We start from the raw sequence: 20003 nt of genomic DNA on the forward strand, positions 1-20003 counted from the left end.
AAAGTGTCCCTATTCGGGCGCCATCATGTGGTAAATAAAAATTCCTTTACCGGGACTGAATTTGATACAGAAACATTATAAAATAGCTCAGTAAAATGAGAGGCAGAATCCGTGATATTAGAGTTTCGGAATGGGCTTTATTCCAATAATCGATTATAATCGGATGCTTCAAGTTCCATCACCACGGGGGTTCAGGAAGTGAAGTACATACTTTATTGACAGAGAAGTAACTTTTATAGTACATACATTATAATGAAGTGAATACAGTAGGCGTGACAATTTGATAAGGACATTGACGTTTGTCTGCGTAACCGAAAATGGGTGTAATAATGAGTAAAAAGGAACATGATTGGTTATGATGTCATGTATAGGTGGATCTATAAGATAATACTTGGCATAGATGCGCGCGCAGCAGTATGACGTGTAATTGACGTGTAACTAGGGGGTGACGAGGACTTGACATTTAGCTCTATATGTGGAGACGAGAAGTCTGGGGGGTCAAGTCAACCTAATCCCAAATCATATCTAACATCCTATGTTTAAAGAACTATGTTATCCACAAAAGAAGGACTCTCGGACAGAATCTACTCTATACTGACTGTGCGTGTATGTACAAGCGTCTAAGTGTCTACACTGAATGCGAGGGGGTAGGAATATTTCCTAGTAACAGGGCTATGAATTACTTGCATGAGGACAGAGAAGATGGGCCTTTTTGCTTGATAACTGGAAGAATGTTTACTTAAACTACTAGGCAGGAATGCATCGGCTGAGGGAGAGGCAGATAATTCGAAGGTGAAATACAGTTCTTGGCAGAGAATAGGCTGATGTCAGGCTTCGTGAGCCGCGCAGAGAATGAGACAAAGTTCATGGTCATAGATGCAGGCTCGGACCGGAGCTTTCAGAGGCAGAAGGGAAAAGGAGTTTTGATGACAGAATCAGGGCCTACTTGCCTGGACTGTAAAATGGCATAAGTGAACCATATTAAGCCGATGGCTTTTCATACTTAGGAATGGAATATCCGGCCTATTCATGGCGGATCTGACAGAGGACATGTTGACGGTGGACGCACATGTATTTGCGTCTTCATAACTGGAACTGTAGGGAACCTACATGTACTTGTGACATGCACATAGAACCGTTGGGGTCCAAGATAGGGGACATAACTGACCAGGAAAATCCATATTTCCACAAACTTAGCCATGATATCCTATGGAAGGTGGATATCATGGCTAAGTCTGCCTTGCCCTATTAGCAAGCTTTCACCAAACGTTGTGCGATTATCGCTGGATTTCCAGCGATAATCGCACAGTTGGCAGCTTGCGAGTTGAATTTTATCACTTTGGAGATAAGCGTTGCTGATAGCACGCTATCTCCGCGATAAAATTTAGCGCTGGCTAGCGATAATTATCCTCCCGCTAAGAGCGCTGAGCGATAATTATCGCCTGGTCTTGATGATATTCCCCGTAGTCTTGTCTAACCACTGCAGGTACTAAGTCCACTGATGCCAATCAGAGGGTTCCTTCATGGCCACTAGAGGGTGCTCACAGAAACTAGCAGTTATCTCTTTTTATGGTGGTTATTTGATTCAGAAAATCTTAGATGCAGCTTGGCTGCGGTTTGATGAAAAGCATGTAGCAATTGGAAGGGCAGGGGTTCGAACATCCCCCAAAGTCCCCTCCCCTGTATGTCTCAGTATGCCACCGTTTGAAGGTGGGTAAGTTGGGTACCATTACTTTGGCTAAAAGTAGCATTTGTTATTTACTGGTGTTAGCAGTAGGCGCACTATGTAAAAACATGTTATCATTGAATAAATACAGATTAGTGGGTATAGTGAAAGTCTACATGCAGAGTCCCTGTTGTGTTCTTACCAAATGTTTTCCCAACAGATGGTGATATCCGTCTAACGGCTGTGATGGCATGTCACCATCCTCAGGAAATGCCTCCCGTTGTCTGTGAAGCTTCTGACCACTTCGTCAGGAATTACCAATTTTACTTGCGTTTTGTGGCAAAGTGTGGCCAAGACATGGACGAATTGGAAGGTACGTTATTTCTAAGGTGTGTGGGTATCTCTTGATACACTTGTATACTTGGATACTTACTTACTTACTTACTTACTTACTTACTACTTACTTGTGAAGAGTTAAGGTTGCATGTCAGCCTGGAAACCTTAACTCACAATGAGAGAAAGGGCACATCTATTTTTCTGGCTAGTGTTTCAAGGGATTTCTGAAAACTATTTCAGTAGGAATTATTGCAAAAAGCTGTCTTTGTGCTTAAAGTCTCAAGGCCTGAGCAGCCATGAGGACCACTGGAAGGCTTTCACATGTCCAGTAACTCATGTCAGCCAATAGAACTGCACATCTCTCCAGTCACCAAGGACCTCATCTATAGGATTTTAGTCTATGGAAGCGCAGCAAATCACCTTGCTAAACTTGCCCTACATTAAAGTGAAAGGGCAGGAATGGACAATATTTATCCGATGCAGTGCATTCCTGTCATTTCTTCCTGCACAGGTGCCTTTTCAACAGCTTAGTGATGATGCAGGCGCCCTTTCACTATGGTGCAAGGGTGCCTGTGTTGTCGGCAGGATTGTCTTTGTGCAGAAAGGGGCACATAACTGCACATAAACAACCTTTGGAGGATTTTTCTTCTTTTTATGTGTGCTGTAGAACAAATTAATTTATTTCTCCTTGTTCCGCCTTACCTTGGGAAGCATAAGGTTCTGGTGCATTCCCAGGGTTACATGATCAAAATCTGTGGGTGTTGCATCGGAACACCCACACCAACGTCCATGGAAATCCCCCCATGGACAGAGTAAGGCAACTCAGTGATTTGCGCTGCCTTTCTTTACTCCACATCTCGGTGAACATTCAAAGCCACGCAAATTGGCTTTGCGTGGCCTCGTAGATATGATTTCAAGGTTTGCGCGCTGGAGCGTCACAAAAAGTGATGCTCCAGTGTTGCAAGAGGCTGATAAATTTGCCCCCAGGGGTCTAAAGAGATATCCTCTATCCACCTCTGCCTACATACTTTAAGCACTCTGTTGTAATGGCCTGCCTATTTAACAAATCTGTAGCTGTGTCAGCAAATTGAGGGCATAAGGTTAAAGGCGTTTTTAAGGCGACAAACCCTGCAATTCTCAGAATTTAAAAAACAATTGCAGCTCATAACAGGCAGCAAATAGGAGGAGGCATGAAAGGAGCATTCTCCTTTTCTATTTGAATTGGAAAGGTGTTACCAATTACAGTCGGACATCATTAATCTGCAATGATCCAGAAGTTGAGATGGTAAATGATTTGCAAGACAAAACTGTCCTGAAAAACTCTCCTTTGTAAATCATGTCAGTTGTCTTGAGGGAAACACACACTGCTCAAATACAAACCTCAAAACGTGTTCAAAGCAGACTGTTCAGAATAAAATATTACGTCAAGTGGACTTGGGCTCTCAATAGGAGTGTCCCAGTAAATAGCCCAGATTTTCCTTACTTCCGGAGTGACCAAGACTGGGATTACTGTTATCTCTAAAATGATGGAAAATCTAGCCAATTACAAGGTGGAGTCCTGATGGTTCATTCCAAATGGGGAATTTCACACTGAGATTTCAGCTGCTAGCAGCCCAATTAATCAATCAAAATGTATAAAGCGCTTCTAATCATCAAAAGAGTATCCAATTTCTTGCAGGCCCTGAAAGTTCAGTCGAACAGTAGGTTTTTAGGGCCCTTCGGAATTCCAGAAGTGAGTCGATGGTCCGGAGCTGTGTGGGGAAGCTGTTCTAGGTCTTTGCTGCGATATATGAGAAAGAATGCCCACCACTTCTGCTTTAGTAGATGAGGGGAATGCGAGCAAGTAATAGGGAAGTGGAGTGTAATCTTCTCAACGGTTGGTGGAAGTTCAGGCGGTGCTTAATGTAGGCGGGTCCTTGGTTATGTAGAACCCTCTGTGCATCTGGAGGTAGCTTGAATTGACATCACTTCTGTACAGGGAGCCAATAGAGTTGCCTTATGTGAGCTGGAATGTAGTTTCATCGGGGGAGGTCGAGGATTTATTTTTATTTATTTATTTTGGTATTTATAAAGCGCAACACTCATCCCATGGGATATCACGGCGCTGTAAGAAAAGAAGACTACTGAAACTGTGCTGGGGGGTTAGTTTTTGGGAAAGAGGTAAGTTTTTAATTTTTGGCGGAATTGGAGGTAGTTAGTGGTATGTCTGAGGTCCACAGGTAACTCATTCCATCTTTTAGCCGCCAAGTATGAGAAGGCGCGTCCACCAGTCCTTACTTTGTAAATGCGCTTGGGTTTCGCCAGAGCTGAGTTGTTGGATCTTAGATTCCTGTTGGGGATATAAAATTCAATTTTCTCTTGAAGGATAATGGGGCCTGTTTTATGAAGGGCTCTGTGCGCATGGCAAAGTAATTTGAAGGTGGCCCTCTGACGAATTGGTAGCCAGTGAAGTTTTTTTAGGCATGCAGAGGCCGAATCTCGCTTGCCTTTGTTACAAACCAGTTTAGCCGCCTGGTTTTGTAGGACCTGTAGGCGGGAGAACAGTTGCTCGTTCATCCCGTCGAACAGGGCATTGCCGTAATCTAGGCGGATGAGTCTGCCTGTGGCGTTCTATCTGGTTTGAAGATTCTGTAGGAGGTGTGTGCGGTGATTCCTACACGGAGAGTATAGCCATCATCCAGTCAGCTGGTGATTGGTGCCTGGGTCACTGTGCATCTTGTGTGAAAGAGTAGCCACTTGAAGATCTTATGTAGCATGCAGAGAGTGAGGAGGCTGGTGGAGGAGACAGCCTAAATCTGTAATTTCATGGTGAATGTGTTATCAATGATGACTCTGAGGTTTCTGGCATAGTCAGTAGATATGGTTGCAGCAATTGGAGTCTCTCAATTAGCATAAGGTAAGATACTGTGTTGAAGGCTGGCGAGAGGTCAAGGAGTATCAAAGCTGCTGGTGGCTGTAATCAGAGTTGTTTCAGTGCTGTGAAAGCCAGATTGGGAGGCGTTGAGTAGCTGTTTCTGTTCCAGTGTGTCATGGGTTGCACTTTGGTGGTCTTTTTCAGTATCTTGCTTAGGAATGGGAGCAAATAAATGTTATGGCATGACACGGAGGCCAATATTATGCAATCTCCTTTTATTGCCAGTTCACACAGCAGCAACAATAGAGAAGAATTTAGAACATTGAAAGCATTCTGAGCATCTATGTAGTCCAGCAACAGGCAGCCATCTTCCTTCTTTTATTGCTGCTGTTCACCAGATAAGTAACCCTTACTCTCTCTCCTTCAATTGTATTAACTATAATGCTAACTTTGACATTTATTACCTTTCATACGTCTTATTTGACTATTTCTTTCCCTTTATAATGATAGTATAGCTCAGAAAATGATTTGTTCTGTTTATATCCGTCTAAACGTATTTGACTTTTGATTAATGTAGACTCCCTTGCATTCACAATGTGAACTCCCTCACCTTTAGCGTATCACAACTATCCTAATCCCCACTCCTACCCTTATACTTTTTCCCTTCTAACATAAGCATTTTATAAACACGGACGCACCCGTGCCTCTTACCGTCCCTCATCGCTACCAACCTGCAAACAAGCAAGTCGGCTCACCCGAAGCATTTTACTAACGCCGACGCACACGCGCCTCGCGCTGTCCCCTCATTTTTTTCAACGCACAAATACCCAAGTCGGCTCACCCGACTACTAGCGCATAAATAAATTAACAAAAACTATATTTTCAGCCAGTTTAGCCCTCACCTTGTATCGAGGCATTCACCCGACCTCCTCACTCACGATACCCAATTCCTAGGCTTCATCGTAGACACCCTCCTGACAGAGTTACGTCTCCCCAGAGACAAACTAAACAAGATTACGAAGGAAATAAAAAAGATCTTATTAGAGAAGTCTATTTCTCTAAAAAACTTAGCGAGAATTCTAGGGCTCCTGTCCTCAACTATCCAAGCCATATTTCCAGGCCCACTTTACGATCGGGCCCTACCAATTCTAAAAAAGAGATGCCGTCGCAAAAATCACTCGCACTCTCAAATGCTGTCCATAGACCAAGAATCAAGAGAGGAATTAGAATGGTGGCTCAAGAATTCACAAGCTTGGAATGGAAGGGCAATCTTCGGAGAACATCCCGAATTGGTGATAGATTCAGATGCGAGCCTAGAGGGTTGGGGAGCGATATGTGGAAAATCTTCCACAGGAGGACTATGGTCAGATCAAGAGAGAAGCATGCACATCAACTGCCTGGAACTCTTAGCGGGCTCCTTTGCAGTCCGGAGTTTCACTCAAGAGAGAATGAAATGTTGTGTGATGCTTCGCATGGACAAAATTTCAGCAGTCCAATATGTGAGCAAGATGGGTGGCCCACACTCCAAAGATTTGCCAGACCTGGCAAAGGAGTTTGGGGGATATTGCTTGGGCAAAGCAATTTCAGTTGTAGTCCAACACATTCCTGGTCTGAGCAATGGAGTAGCAGACTGGTTCTCCAGGAACTTCAGAGACTCCAGCAACTGGAGACGGAACAGCCAAATCTTTCTACACATCCAACACCTATGGGGTCCCTTCAATTAAGGTCTGTTTGCAGACAGACTCAATGCTCAACTAACATGCTTCTTCAGCTGGAAACCAGATCCTCTAGCTGCTGGGATAGATGCTTTCCTACAGGACTGGAGAGGTCAGAGGCCATATGCATTCCCTCCGTTTGTGATGCTGCCCAGATTTCTCCTTCAAGTTCGGAGATTCAAAGAAACAGTAGTTCTGGTAACTCCACTTTGGAGATCCCAAGCATGGTTCTCCATAGTCCTGGAAATGTCAATAGACTTCCCTCTCCTCTTACCACATTTCAGAACTCTCCTCCTAAGCCCTTGAGGGGAAATACACCCTCTCCTCGAAGAAGGGTCCCTCACACTGATAGCATGGAAGATTTCCGGAGACAATGGGAAATCCCTGGCCTTTCGCCAGATGCTTTCAGACTCATATCTGAGTCATGGGCTTCAGGCACTAGAAAAGCTTATAGACTGGCATGGAATAGATGGATTTGCCGGTGTCTTCAATGGGGTATCCATCCCATTTCAACAGATGTAGTACACATGATTAACTACCTCTCTGAACTCTTTGACTCAGGGCTGTCCTATAGGACAATAAACGTTTACAGATCAGCAATTTCTGCAGGTCACTGCCTCATAGACGGTCTTCCTGCCAGTCAGAATACTTTAACAAAGAAAATTATGAGAAGCATTAGGGTCCTCAAACCCCCCATACCCAAATACACTTCCCTTTGGGACGTTAAATTAATACTTCAAGTATTAGAAAACTGGGGTGATAATCAACAGTTATCTCTTAAAAAACTCTCTTATAAACTCATGACCCTCCTATGCCTAGTTTCATTTAGGCGAACATCCAATGTTAGGGCTTTAGACGTCACCAGTAGGGCATACCAACCTGAAGGAGTATGTTTCTACATTAAAAGAAGAACTAAGACTCTTTCCTCAACGATCTTCTATCCTTATTTTCAAGGAAACCCAAGGTTATGTGTGGTGCAATGTCTGAAAGAATATGAAAAGAGATCCGCTAATTTCAGAAACAATGTCACTCAACTACTAATTTCTCACAAAAGCCCTCACAAAGCTGTTTCTCCCCCTACCTTGGCTAGATGGGTTATTTTAAACCTATGTCTAATGCAATTAAGAATGCATTAAATGCACTTTGAACTTGCATAATGTTGTCCTCCTTGTCATGCCATAAAATGTAGATTTTCCACAGTCTGATGATCAGAAAATCTGGATTTTATTAAGGACACGGAGGCTAAGATTATCTCACCACTATTACCCACCCAGGTGGAATAACCTATCTTATATTTTTTCTTTCAGACTAACGTGGATTGAATTTGGAAACTTTCTCCTCTTGATTCGTTTTTTGCTCATCAGGAATTTGTTTGGATTTAAAGTTTATCTTATTCGCAGTGCACATAAAAGAAGGAAGATGGCTGCCTTTTGCTGGACTACATAGATGTTCAGAATGTTTTCAATGTTCTAAATTCTTCTCTATTGTTGCTGCTGTGTGAGCTGTCAATAAAAGGAGATTGCATAATCTTAGCCTCCGTGTCCTTAATAAAATCCAGAATTTCTGGTCATCAGGCTGTGGAAAATCTACATTGTCCAATAGTTTTTGAGTTCACTGGAGGGCTTTTCGAGTAGTGGTCTGACTTTGGCATGTTTCCAGTCATTGGGAAATGTTGCAGTGGGGACTGAGGTATTGACCAGGGTGTTTTGACCTTAGCTGATCCTTTGGTTTCAGAGGTTAAAGATGTGGTGTGGGCATGGGTCTGTGGGAGATCCTGAGTGGATGGATTGCATGAAGGAGGCGGTGTTCTGGGTGGAGCAGTGGTTCCAGGTGGTCAGACTGTGGTTCGTGTCAGTTGCAATGGAGGCGGATATGTTGAGGAAGTCTATAGGTGTAGGTTGGGGTTTGAAGTTTCTGTATATGGTTGAGATCTTGTCATCAAGTCAGTGAGGTTGTTGCATAGCCCTTATGAGGGTGGGATGTTGTTTTCACTGGCAGCCAGTTTGAAGAATTCCTTAACAATGTTGAAAAGTTCCTTGCTGTTATTGGTGCTGGTTTTGATGCGTGAGGCTAGGGCTGTCTTCTTTTTGCCATTAGCACTGTGTGGTAATGGGTGTTAGGGAGCTCTTTAAGGCTGCCCTGTGAGAGGTGTCTTTGCTGGCGTGGCATCTCCTTTCCAGCTGTTTGCTGTCACTTTTCACTGTTCTTAGTTCCTGGGTGAACTAGCTGGCCATTCTGGAGCATCTTCTTTGATTGATGCTATTGTTGCGAGTTATGCTGTTGGTGCAGTTGGTGATCCAGGCATTGAAGTTCCTAATTCCCTGTTCTATGTTGGTGGAGACAGCTGGGTTGAAGGTGTTGAGGGCGTCTTTCCTGCTGGTCTCGGAAATTTTGCTACAGTTATGGATGGGATACCGGCCACCTAGGGGGTGGTGGTTTGGGGGCTGGCAATGCTGAAATGGAAGATGGAGTGATTGATCCATATGAGCTCTGTGATGTGGCTGTATTACAGGTGGTTGTTGGAATTGAAGATGTGGTCCAGGGTGTGTCCTGCAGAGTGCGTGGGGTCACAGAGGGTCTGAGTCAGTCTGAGGCTGCTCATATTATTGAGGAGGTGTTAGGTGTTGTTGTTGGGGTCATCAATGTGGAAGTTGAAGCCGCTGAGGAAGATATATTACTTGGAGTCCAGGGTTAAGGGTGTAATGTAGCCTGCTGGGGAGTGAGCCCGGCGTGCAGGTATGCGAGGGCGCCTCTGATGGTCATCTGCTCATCAGTGTGGAGCTTGAAGTTGAGGTGTTCTATGGGGGTGGTGGTCTTATCAGTGGTGGTGGTGCACTGTACGGTCTCCTTGTGGATGATGGCTGTTCCTCCACCTGGCTTGTAGGTATGGTCCTGGTGGGTGATTTCATATCATTCAGGCATCGCTGTGGTGATGTATCAGGCAAATGCAGGATTGAGCAAGATCTTGTTGAGGAAAACGATGTAGGGTGCAAGGGTGGTGTTGAGGTTCCAAAGTGCATTTTGAGGAGTAGGCAGTGGAGGCAGTGGGTCACTTCTGGTGAGGCGACATGATGGTGGCATGATGGTGGTTGTGCTAGTGCAGGAGAGGGTACATCTGGCATAGAAGAAAGGTCCTAGCATTATGTTCAGTGTGGCTTGATAGCAGTGATTGCTGGGTGATTCAAAGTTGAGCACATGGAGGACGGTGGTGTTGTACCTTCAGGTGGGCCAGGAGACAGGTGTCCTGGTACCTGGTGCAGTCCAGGTGCGGAAGAGCGCAGATGGGCTTGTCTTTGGTGCGTCTTTAGAGTGCCGGTGACACAGCTGCTCTGTGGTCTCCTTGAACTAGGTCCTGGGAGGAGGGAGGAAATAGGCAAATGAATTAAGCAAAGAGAGAGAGAAAAACACAAGAAATGGGCAAAGGAGTTAAGCACATAAAAAGGCATTAGGAATAGGCACAGGAGTTAAGCAAAGAGAAGGAGAAAAGCGCAGTCAAACAAGAGCAAAAGAGTTGAGCAGCAGAATTAGTGAGGCAGCGGCGGCTGCTGGCAGCACAGAGAAGTGCTGGATCGCGGACCTTCTCAATGGGGTTATACTCTGGGCTTCATTAAGAAGGTCCTGGGAGGGGCGCTGGGAAGGGGGGGCAGGGCTCAGTGTGTGGCAGGAGAACAGTGTAAGTGATTGGGAAGTGGGAAAAACAGACAACAAAAGCATAAAATTTAGCAGCAGAGATGGCACAGGAAATAGGCAAAGGAATTATGCAAGAGAAAAGCGCAGTCGACAGAAGCCCAAGAATTATGCAGCAGAATGGCACAAGAAGTAGGCATAGGAATTAAGCAAAGAGAACGAAAAAAGCACAATAAATAGGGAAAATATTTAAACAAAGAGAAAGGGAAAATAGACAAAGGAGTTAAACAAAGAGAAATGTACAAGAAATAGGCTAAGGACTTAAGCAAAGAGAAAGAGAAAAGCGCAGTTGAACAAGAGCACAAGAGTTGAGCAGCAGAATTAGCGATGCAGCAGTGGAGGTTAGCAGCACAAGGGAGAGTTGGGTCTGGGACCTTCTCAATGGGGTCGTGCTGCCGCCTCCATTAAGTAGGTCTTGCAAGTAGGACACTCGTACATGGTGGGAGGAGCAAGGTGGGAGACAGGAAAAAATGAGCAGCGCAAGTACAAAATTAAGGAAAGGAATTAAGCAACAGAAAAGCACAGTCAGAAGCACAGGAATTAAGTAACAGAATGGCACAAGAAATGACAAAGGAATTAAGCAAAGAGAAAGAGAAGAGCACAAGAAATAGGCAAAGGAGAAAAGCGCAGTCATTGAGGGCATAAACGTTGAGCAACAGAATTAGCGAAGAGTGGGCTGGCAGAACAATTGAGAGCTGGATCTGGGCCCAATTGCATTTAAAAGTGCACTTAAAATGATTCCATTAGTGTTATTCAAAGTAATTGTGCTCCTCTTCCAGAAACAAATCTTAGATTGTTTTTATTATTTAGAACTCAATAGTTCCCCTCTTTTCCACCCTAAAAATATCCATTGTTTGAAATATTTGCCTTTGTCTTGTGTTGCTCTTTAGTGCCCTTAGTTAGGTTTGTGCTGTATAAATATACACACACACAAACACACACACACACATTCATGCATACAGGTTATAAATAGAGCCCTATTTACACAACATATTTTAAAATATTTTCCTATTGACAGACATTTTATTAGTATACTTTCAGAACGGTGCTAGGTGCAGGGTCGAAGGCGCAGCACTGGGAATGTCATGTGACAGGTCCCATAAGCTCCTGTTCTATCCTGTGAAGTTCTACAAAGCATTGAACTGGGGAAATAGAGCGTCATTTGCAAACACACTTTTTCCAACCGGTGTAGACATTTTCTCAAGCTCATTTACTAATAATCAATATAATCCATGGGTACCTCAAACACTTAGCTGTAGTAAATCTCCAACCATATCTATGGTGGAAGAAGGTTGGACTGAAGTCTGGAAATGCCCACGTTTATAATCATTGTCAAATTTCTTAGGCTAACGGTGCTTACATCCCACTCCTCGAGTGGCATATATTTTTGAAGCTTTTGAAATTTTATTTGCACTTATGGCATAGAAATCCAAAGTAGTAAATGTATTTCCTCCAGCCAGGAATGCCAAGACATATTTTTGGAAGCCATGAATGTTGAAGTTAATGGTCTAAAATGCTTTTGTGAATAATCCTCATAGTTGAATTAACAGACATATACTTGATGAAATCTAAAGATTTTCTTATCACAGCATAAACCCAACATCATGCTGTCAATCAGCAAACAGCTCACCAGCATCCTCAACACCTCCCTCTCCACTGCAACCCTCTAAAGCAGTTGGAAATACATGGAAGTCAGACCCCCTTCCAAAATAATCCTCAGCCGACCCCAGCGAGCTAAAAAATTCTCGTCCAATCTCCCTGCTCCTCTTTCCAGCCAAAGTATTCAAGAAAGCCATCAACCTGCACTGAATTCCTAGAACACAACCACCAACTGGACGTCTCACAACCAGGATTCCGGGCCAAATACATCACCGAGACCAAACTGATTGCTGCCACAGACAAGATCAGAACAAGCCCTTACCATGGCCCTGATCCTCCTCAACCTCCCTGCAGCATTTAACACTGTCTCCCACAACACCCTCATCAACAGACTCAAGCAAGATGCCCTCAAGGGAAACGCCTTCTTCCTCACAGGATGCACACCGAGCATCTGTCTGCCTCCTTTCACCTCCGCACCCAAAGATAAATGCAGCGAACCACAAGGATCATCCCTCAGCCCCCACTGTTCAACATCTATATGACCCCCGTGCAGACATCATCAGATCCCATTGACTAATCGTCTCGCTCACCGAAAACCCCTCTAATGCAAAACTCAACTTCTACAACGCCATGACTAATGTAGCCGAATGGATGAGAGTCAATTGCCTCCAACTCAACTCTGATTAAACTGAAATACTGATCTTCAGGAAGAATATCTTTACATGGGACCATAGTTTGTGGCCTGCAGAACTCAAACCCACACTGATCAACCATGCACACAACCTCTGCACCATCCTTGACATGAAACAACAAGTTAACATAGTTACCTCTTCCTGCTTCCAAACACTTTGCAGGCTCCGCAGAACCTTCAGATGGATCCCAACCAACAACAGAAAGACCGTCACCCAGGCCCTCATCAATAGCCACCTCGACTACGGCTGTGCCCTCTACGCCATCATCTCCACCCAGCTCCTCAGAAGACTCCAGAAAAACACTGCGGCTAGACTTATGCTGGATATCCATATACAAACCCACATCACCCCCAACTGAGAGACCTGCACTGGCTCCCCATCCACAAATGATGCCAGTTTAAGGTTCTAACACACACCTGGGAAGCCCGCCACAACCTAGTACCAGCCTAACTCAACCATCAACTGAACTTCCACTGTGAGAAGTTAGCCTGATATATGCTGTCCACTAGTTATAGTGGGCACATTGTATCAGTCGAAACAACCCCTTATGGTGATAGGTTAAAGACAACCTTTATTGAAAGCTAGCCTAGTGGTAGCTATGGAGAGCAGCCTTCAGGCTAAGTCTTGAAGGAATGTAAAGCAGCTTGTTTTACCAGTCTATAATCTCTTGAATGACCAAATGAGAGGACAACCACACCAGGTATATATTTAAAATATATGTATTTAAGATAAAACACACCCCTCTAGTCTCTTTATGAGACTGGAGTTCAAAGTACTTAAGTTACAAGTCAGTATTCAACAGTAAAAGCACAAATACATGTTTGGGCCCTAGGGGCGTACCAAACCATATACCAATAAAGTGATATAAGAACCATGACTGAACTAGACACAAGGCCTAGAGCCTGTAGAAGTGCTTGGACCACAAGGAACCACCCAAGGTAGTGACACAGGGGACCCACGGGGGACGCGTGCAGTGTGAGAACACAGCCACGAATTGCCGTTAACTTCTAAGGAAAAAAGTCGCTGTTGGAAATTAAGAGTTTAAGGACACTTAGAGGATGACTACGAGCGAACCCCTTTGGACTTAGAGGTGTCTAGGGTCAACACCCACGGGAGCACCGGAGTACTCGAGTTACCTCACCCAGAGAAGCCGGGTGCATAGGTGTCAAATGGTGTTGGGTCGCATCGCTGTTTTCAATGGAAGTGCTGCTGCCGTGAAGAGAAGTGTCCGGAGAGATCCAGGCCTGGATCTAGGATGGAAGGAACCTGAAAGCAGAGGGGACAGAGCCTAGGTCACTTACCAGTGACCAACGGCACGATAGACCAATGCCCACAGATGTCGGGTGCTTCAGGTGAGTTGACGGGTGTCTTGACTCATCAGCCACAAGGTCCAGGAGGCGCCAATGACAACGAGGAGCTGGATTCGAGCTGTCCCACAAAGTCTGTCGAGTGCTGCGGTGTCGGCGACCAGATTTGACCCAACAAGCCTTGGCAACGGCAAGTCACTTGGAAACAGGGAAAGGACGTCGGTGGAGACCAGCAACGTCTGGGGGAGTCACCCAGCGAGGGTAAGTCGGAGCACATCTGGAGCAACCAGGAAAGACCAATGAGAAGAGGGGTCGCCTTCATGGGGACCCACTAGCCAATGGGCTAGCGATCGCGAAGGAGCCTCGAGCGGTCGCACTGGAAACTGGCACACGGGTCACTCGTGGAGTGGAGGCCAGAAATCTTCAGTGCAGGAGGTGCTCAAGGCTGGAGCTACTCAGAGCCCAAAGTACAACTTCGAGGAAGACCAGGAAGATGATGGATCAGCAAAATATCACGGTGTCCAGGGGTTACGGTTCCACGTCACACACGATAGCCACGGGCCTCAGCTTCACTGTGGTCTAATGGTAGCCTCAGGGAAGTCTTGAAATCCACCTCTGGGGATGCAGAGACTTCGGCGTCCAGCAGAAGCTTCAGAATTGATGACTGGACAATTGCTTCTTTGGTGCCTGCCAAGCTGGGGAGTCACTCCTTGACCCCAAGGGAGATTTCTTCAGTCTTCTAGTTAAAGTAGAACATCGAAGGTCCAGGATATATGTTGCAGAGTTTCGTCCAGGGTAATCTAAAGTCGCAAGGACTGGGTTCCCATACCTATAAAAAGTTTGGGGGTTGGACATACTCTAGGGACCCACCTATGGGAGAGTTTGGAAAGAGGGGTGGTTACACCCATTTCCTTTGTCCAGTTTCATGCCAGAGCAGGGGCAGGTAGCCCCTGCAACCGGTTTGAACTGGACTACGCACAGTGACACCAAGTGTGCCCCCAGTGCAGGACTTCCAAGCACCAGAGAGTGCTCCCGCCCAGCCCCAATACACATCTGCCTGGCTGGGGAGGTGGTTACACCTCCCTGGGACAGGAAACCTATTGTCCAGGCCTCCCCTGCTGGAGTTTCGGTCAGCAGCAGGAGGCCAGACCCGTGTCTGTGGCAGTCCGTTTTGTGATGCCAGGGCTTTAGAAAGTCTTTACCGGGTAAACCAGTGTCAACATGTCTCTCCCTTTAGAAGGGTGGAATGCTACCCCCGCCGCCAGAACTGGCTGGGGGTAGTATTCCAAAGCGTTTGACACCAAACATGACATGTTTCCGTGCAGCCAGTCCAAAGATAGCATTTACTGTGAGGTTATAAGACACTTAAGAGTATATGGTCAGGCTGCACCACAAACAGCATCAGAGGAGGTACTCCGAACACTGCAGAGGGGCTCTGCTCATGCAGGGGCACCCTCTCACATAAAAACCAAGCACTCTGCCTTCAGGATTGTTAAGGCCTGCCATAGGAGTGCCTTATAGGTTTTATATGTGTGTGAAATGGTAGTGATATAGGTAGCCTATACCACCGTAAGGGGTGCAAGCACCACCTTACCCAGGCAGTAGAAGACCAGGGGTGGCATAATACATGCTTCAGCCCCTGGTAGGCCTCTGAGGTACCTATGCCCTAGGTACATAGTATACCATACACTAGGGGCGTATAAGGCACTCCAGAATCCAATTAGAAATGTACCTAATGTACATGGAAACCATTTTAGTGAGGAAGCAGCTAGGCTGGGGTCCTGATTATCAGGGCCACAGCCAGACTAAGGTCAAAAAACAGTGAAACACCAGCAAAAAGTGGGGGTACCCATGTGAAGCAGATCCTACTCTCCTACACAACCCCCCCCCCCAAACGCAGGGACATTAAACTAACCTTGACCAGCTGAGTCTTCATGTTCTAAGTGGAAATACCTAGAGAGTCCATCTGCATTGGCATGGTTACTCCCAGGTCTATGTTCTACTGTAAAGTCCATCCCCTGTAGGCAAATGGACCACCTAAGCAGTTTGGGGTTTTCACCCTTCATTTGTTTTAGCCATAAGAAAGACTTATGGTCTGTCTGAACAAGAAAGTGAGTACCAAACAATTATGGCCTCAACTTCTTCAGAGCTCAAACCACAGCAAAGGCCTCCCTCTCAATAGTTGACCAACGTTTCTCTCTAGGGGTCAGCCTTCTGCTTATGAAAGCTACTGGCTCATCCTGACCTTCATTATTCAATTGTGACAGTACAACCCCTACCCCCAATTCAAGATGCGTCTGTTTGGACAATGAACTTTTTGGAGTAATCAGGACTCTGTAGAATGGGAGCAGTGCACATGGCCTGCTTCAGGTCATCAAATGTCTTTTGACAGCTAGCTGTCCACGGAACCTTTTTGGGCATTTTCTTAGAAGTTAAGTCATTCAGGGGTGTCACTATTGATCCATACCCCTTGACAAATCTCATATAGTACCCAGTCAGGCCTAAAAAGGCTCTCACCTGAGTCTGGGTGGTTGGAGCAACCCTGTCCATTATGGTCTGGATTTTTCTCTACAGTGGTTGAACCTGGCTTCCACCTACAAGGTGGCCCAGGTACACAACCTGACTCTGCCCTATCTGGCACTTGGTGGCCTTGATAGTGTGGTGCCTTTTGCAGGGCCTCCAAAACATTCCTTAGGTGGACCAGGTGATCCTCCCAGGTGGAGCTAAAGACAGCAATATCATTTAGATAAGCTGCACTGTAGGCTTCCAGACCTGTGCGAACTGTATTCACCAACCTTTGGAAAGTGGCAGGTGCATTCTTCAAACCAAAGGGTATCACCACAAATTGGTAATGCCCACTGGGGGTCGAAAATGCAGTTTTTGGCTTTGCATAATCAGCTAGTCTGATCTGCCAGTAGCCATCTGTCAAGTCAAATATTTTGTAATGCTTGCGCGGGCATCCCCTGGCTACAACAATAGGCTGCTCTAGCCCCATACAAAAGTCCAAGCCATTCTTCCAAGCGGCCACCAATGGGTCCCGCGGCGCCTTGCATGCCTTGGCAATATCTTGCTTCGCCAATGTGAAGCCCAGTTGCATTAGGTGCCGTTTATTGATATTACCCCCAATTCCTTCCAAAACATGAAGCAGGGCTAGCCGTGGCGTACGAGGGGGGCTCCCACACCAAGACCTCCGACAAGCAGGAAACCCCCCCCTCCAAAAATGATCTAGGGAACGACAGTGCCAGATAGTATGTATAAATGTGCCCTCCTCCTGCCCACATCGAAGACAATCCGGGGAGGCGATCAACCCCACCCGCCACAGTCATACCCGGGTAAAATAGACTTTGTGCAGATATTTAAACTGGACAAGGCGGAGGTGCATCGCTATGGCCGCTCCCCGAGGGGCCTCCAGGGCCTTCCTCCAGTCCTCCTCCTCCAGTGTGCCCACATCTACCTCCCAGTCCCTCCGAAGCTTCTGGAGTGTGGGGGAGCAATGAGTAACCAGGGATTGATAGATCCGGGAGATCTTTTTCCCCCCCCAGGTCTGACATGAAGACTTTCGCTTCCAATGGACTGAAATCAGGGAGGGATTCCAACCCCTCTAGGCTAGGGGCCAGGGTGTGGCAAAATTGTAGATACCAAGAGAATTGCGACCGTGGCATAAGGAATTCCCTCTGCAAATCCTGGAAGGACTTGAGTATCGTGCCCCTCATAACATCCCGGGGGTTGAAATACCAATATCATCCCATCCCCGGAAGCCCTGGAGGGCTGCCAAATGGGGCAGGTGCCCATTATGCCAAAGCGGGGTCTCCTGGGTCAGGGTGTTCCACCAACCCATGCACCGCAACGCCTGCCTCCAAACCAGGAATACCACCCGCGTGGCTGACGGCATCGCGCCCAGTAGCGGCGCCAAGTACAAAAGGGTGTGAAGCATGTGGGACCCCATGAGCCGGTGCTCCAATGCGTAAGCTGGGTCCCCCCTGTCACTGTACCACCACTCATTAAGGACTAGTAGGTGCGAGGCTTGGTAGTACGAGAGAATGTCCGCGGACGCCAGCTCCTCCACAATATGTGGACAGGAAACAGGTGCGCAAGGCCACTCGCACCTTCCCGCCCTCCCACAAAAATTGCCCCAGCACAGAATTCACCAGCCGAAACCATCTGGGCGGGATCGGGTATGGGTGATTGTGTAGTTGGTAAAGCAGCATAGGAAGTGCCACCATCTTGAAGATTGCTGGCCTACCATACAAAGTCAGAGGCATACGGGACCAAGATTTAATGTCTGCGCAAACTCTCTCCCACACCGGAGCCAGGTTCCACTCCCAGGAGATTGCCGGCACATCCGAAAGGAACACCCCTAGGTATTTCATGCCCCCACCGCCAACTGAACTGTGGATGCCCATGTACCCATTCTCACCTGATCCCCCAGAATCCATAGCGTAGATTTATGGGGGTTCATATATAACCCCGATGTCTCCCCAAATATCTGCATGATCCGCAGGAGTCGTAATCCTGTCTTATCGAGTGCTGTAAGGAAAAAGAGGACATCGTCCGCATATAATGCAATCCTGTCGAACAGGCCCAGAGCCCACTCAAAGCCCCGGTCCTGCACATCAATGCGCACCCATGGCGCCAACGGCTCCATGGCCAGGGCAAATAGATATGGGGACAGGGGGCATCCCTGCCGTGTGCCCCGGCTAATGGGGAAGACCGTGCCCGCCATCCGGACCGACCCCGTCAGATCCGCATATAGGAGCAGTAAATAAGAAAAGAAACGTGGGCCAAGATTAAGTCTATGAAGCAATGTGAATAAATACACCCAGCTCAGGGAATCGAATGCCCTATCCATATCGGCCAAGAGGAGCGCCACTGGCTCCCCCGCCTGCTGGGCAGCTGCCACCGCCACATGCGCCCGCCGTATGTTATGCCAGGTCACCCTCTGGGGCATGAACCCGGTCTGGTCGGGGTGTATCAACACTGAGATATGGGGCAAGAGGCGATTGGCCAACGCCTTGGCCAGAATTTTGGCCTCCACATTTAGGAGAGAGATGGGGCAATACAAAGCTTGTTGTTCTGGGGGCCGGCCGGGCTTATGGAACACCACAACCTCCGCATGCCTCCAATCCGGCCAGTCTCGCGCTCCTCCTCCACCACTGCGCGGTAATATGGATCATGCTGTGTATTATAGCGCCGAAAAAATTCACTGGGGAACCCATTGGGTCCAGGCGCCTTCCCGGGATTGAGTTCTCCCAGAGCTGTGCCCAGCTCCTCATCCGACAAGGGTAAATTTAACTGGTCACGCACCTCATCCGAGACCGTTTTGGGCGGTAGATCAGCTATGAATTTATCTATTGTGGCCGCCGACAAACATTCGTGTGGGGAGTAAAGAGCCGCGTAATAAGTAGTGAAGCTCTCCGCTACAGCAATAGAGTCTGTAATTGGCGTTCCCGCCTGGTCCAATATACCCGGAAGAGCCTGGGAGTGAAAAGTACCCTGGCAAAGTCGATGCAGCATCTTACCAGACTTGTCCCCCCATTGATATATCCTGCTACGTGTCGCCAGCCAAACTTGGCGGGCCTCATCCATCAGGAGAGCCGCGCAGGTCTGTTGAGCATGGAGCAGTTGTCTCACAAGCTGATCCTCCCCTGTCTCTCGACTCCGGCGTTCAAGTGCCTCCGCGTCCGCCTCTACCCGAGTCAGTTCCTCTCTGCGCTTCCTGCGGGCCGCCGCACACCAGGAGATGTCTACTCCCCGCAGGGTAGGCTTCAGTGCCTCACATAGGATCTCCGCACTAGAAACGGACCCCTCATTCGTGGTAAGGTATTGAGCAATGGCTTCACCCATGCGCGTACTGTAGTCATCGTTCTGTAGGTGCCACACCGAGAGGCGCCACCTAAACGGTTGTCGACCCCTACCGATATGAATCTCAAGGGACATTGGGGAATGATCCCAGAGGCCGCGGGACAGAATCTCGACTGACTCCACCCTACCAACTGCTACCCGGGGAACAAAAAAGTAGTCAATCCTGGAGAACAAAAAAGTAGTCAATCCTGGAGGAGGACTTATGGACTGACAAGAGGTATGTGAACTCCTGTCTATCGCCGTGAGCATGCCGCCAAACATCTACCCAGTCCAGACCTGTCACCA

The 20003-nt window shown here is 47.1% G+C and overlaps 1 protein-coding gene across 1 annotated transcript in view; it reads left to right on the plus strand.

Annotated features, from left to right (window-relative positions):
• The window catches only part of LOC146808900 (uncharacterized), a 193807-nt gene that overhangs the window by 43302 nt on the left and 130502 nt on the right, over positions 1 to 20003 (plus strand). Inside the window, exon 3 of the mRNA XM_085615711.1 lies at positions 1887 to 2039. Within this exon, the coding sequence (XP_085471837.1) occupies positions 1887 to 2039 (153 nt within the window). The remainder of the gene's footprint in view (positions 1 to 1886; positions 2040 to 20003) is intronic.

The sequence above is a fragment of the Triturus cristatus genome, chromosome 7 (genome assembly GCF_964204655.1).
Source record: "Triturus cristatus chromosome 7, aTriCri1.1, whole genome shotgun sequence".
In the NCBI taxonomy this organism is placed as follows: Eukaryota; Metazoa; Chordata; class Amphibia; order Caudata; family Salamandridae; genus Triturus; species Triturus cristatus.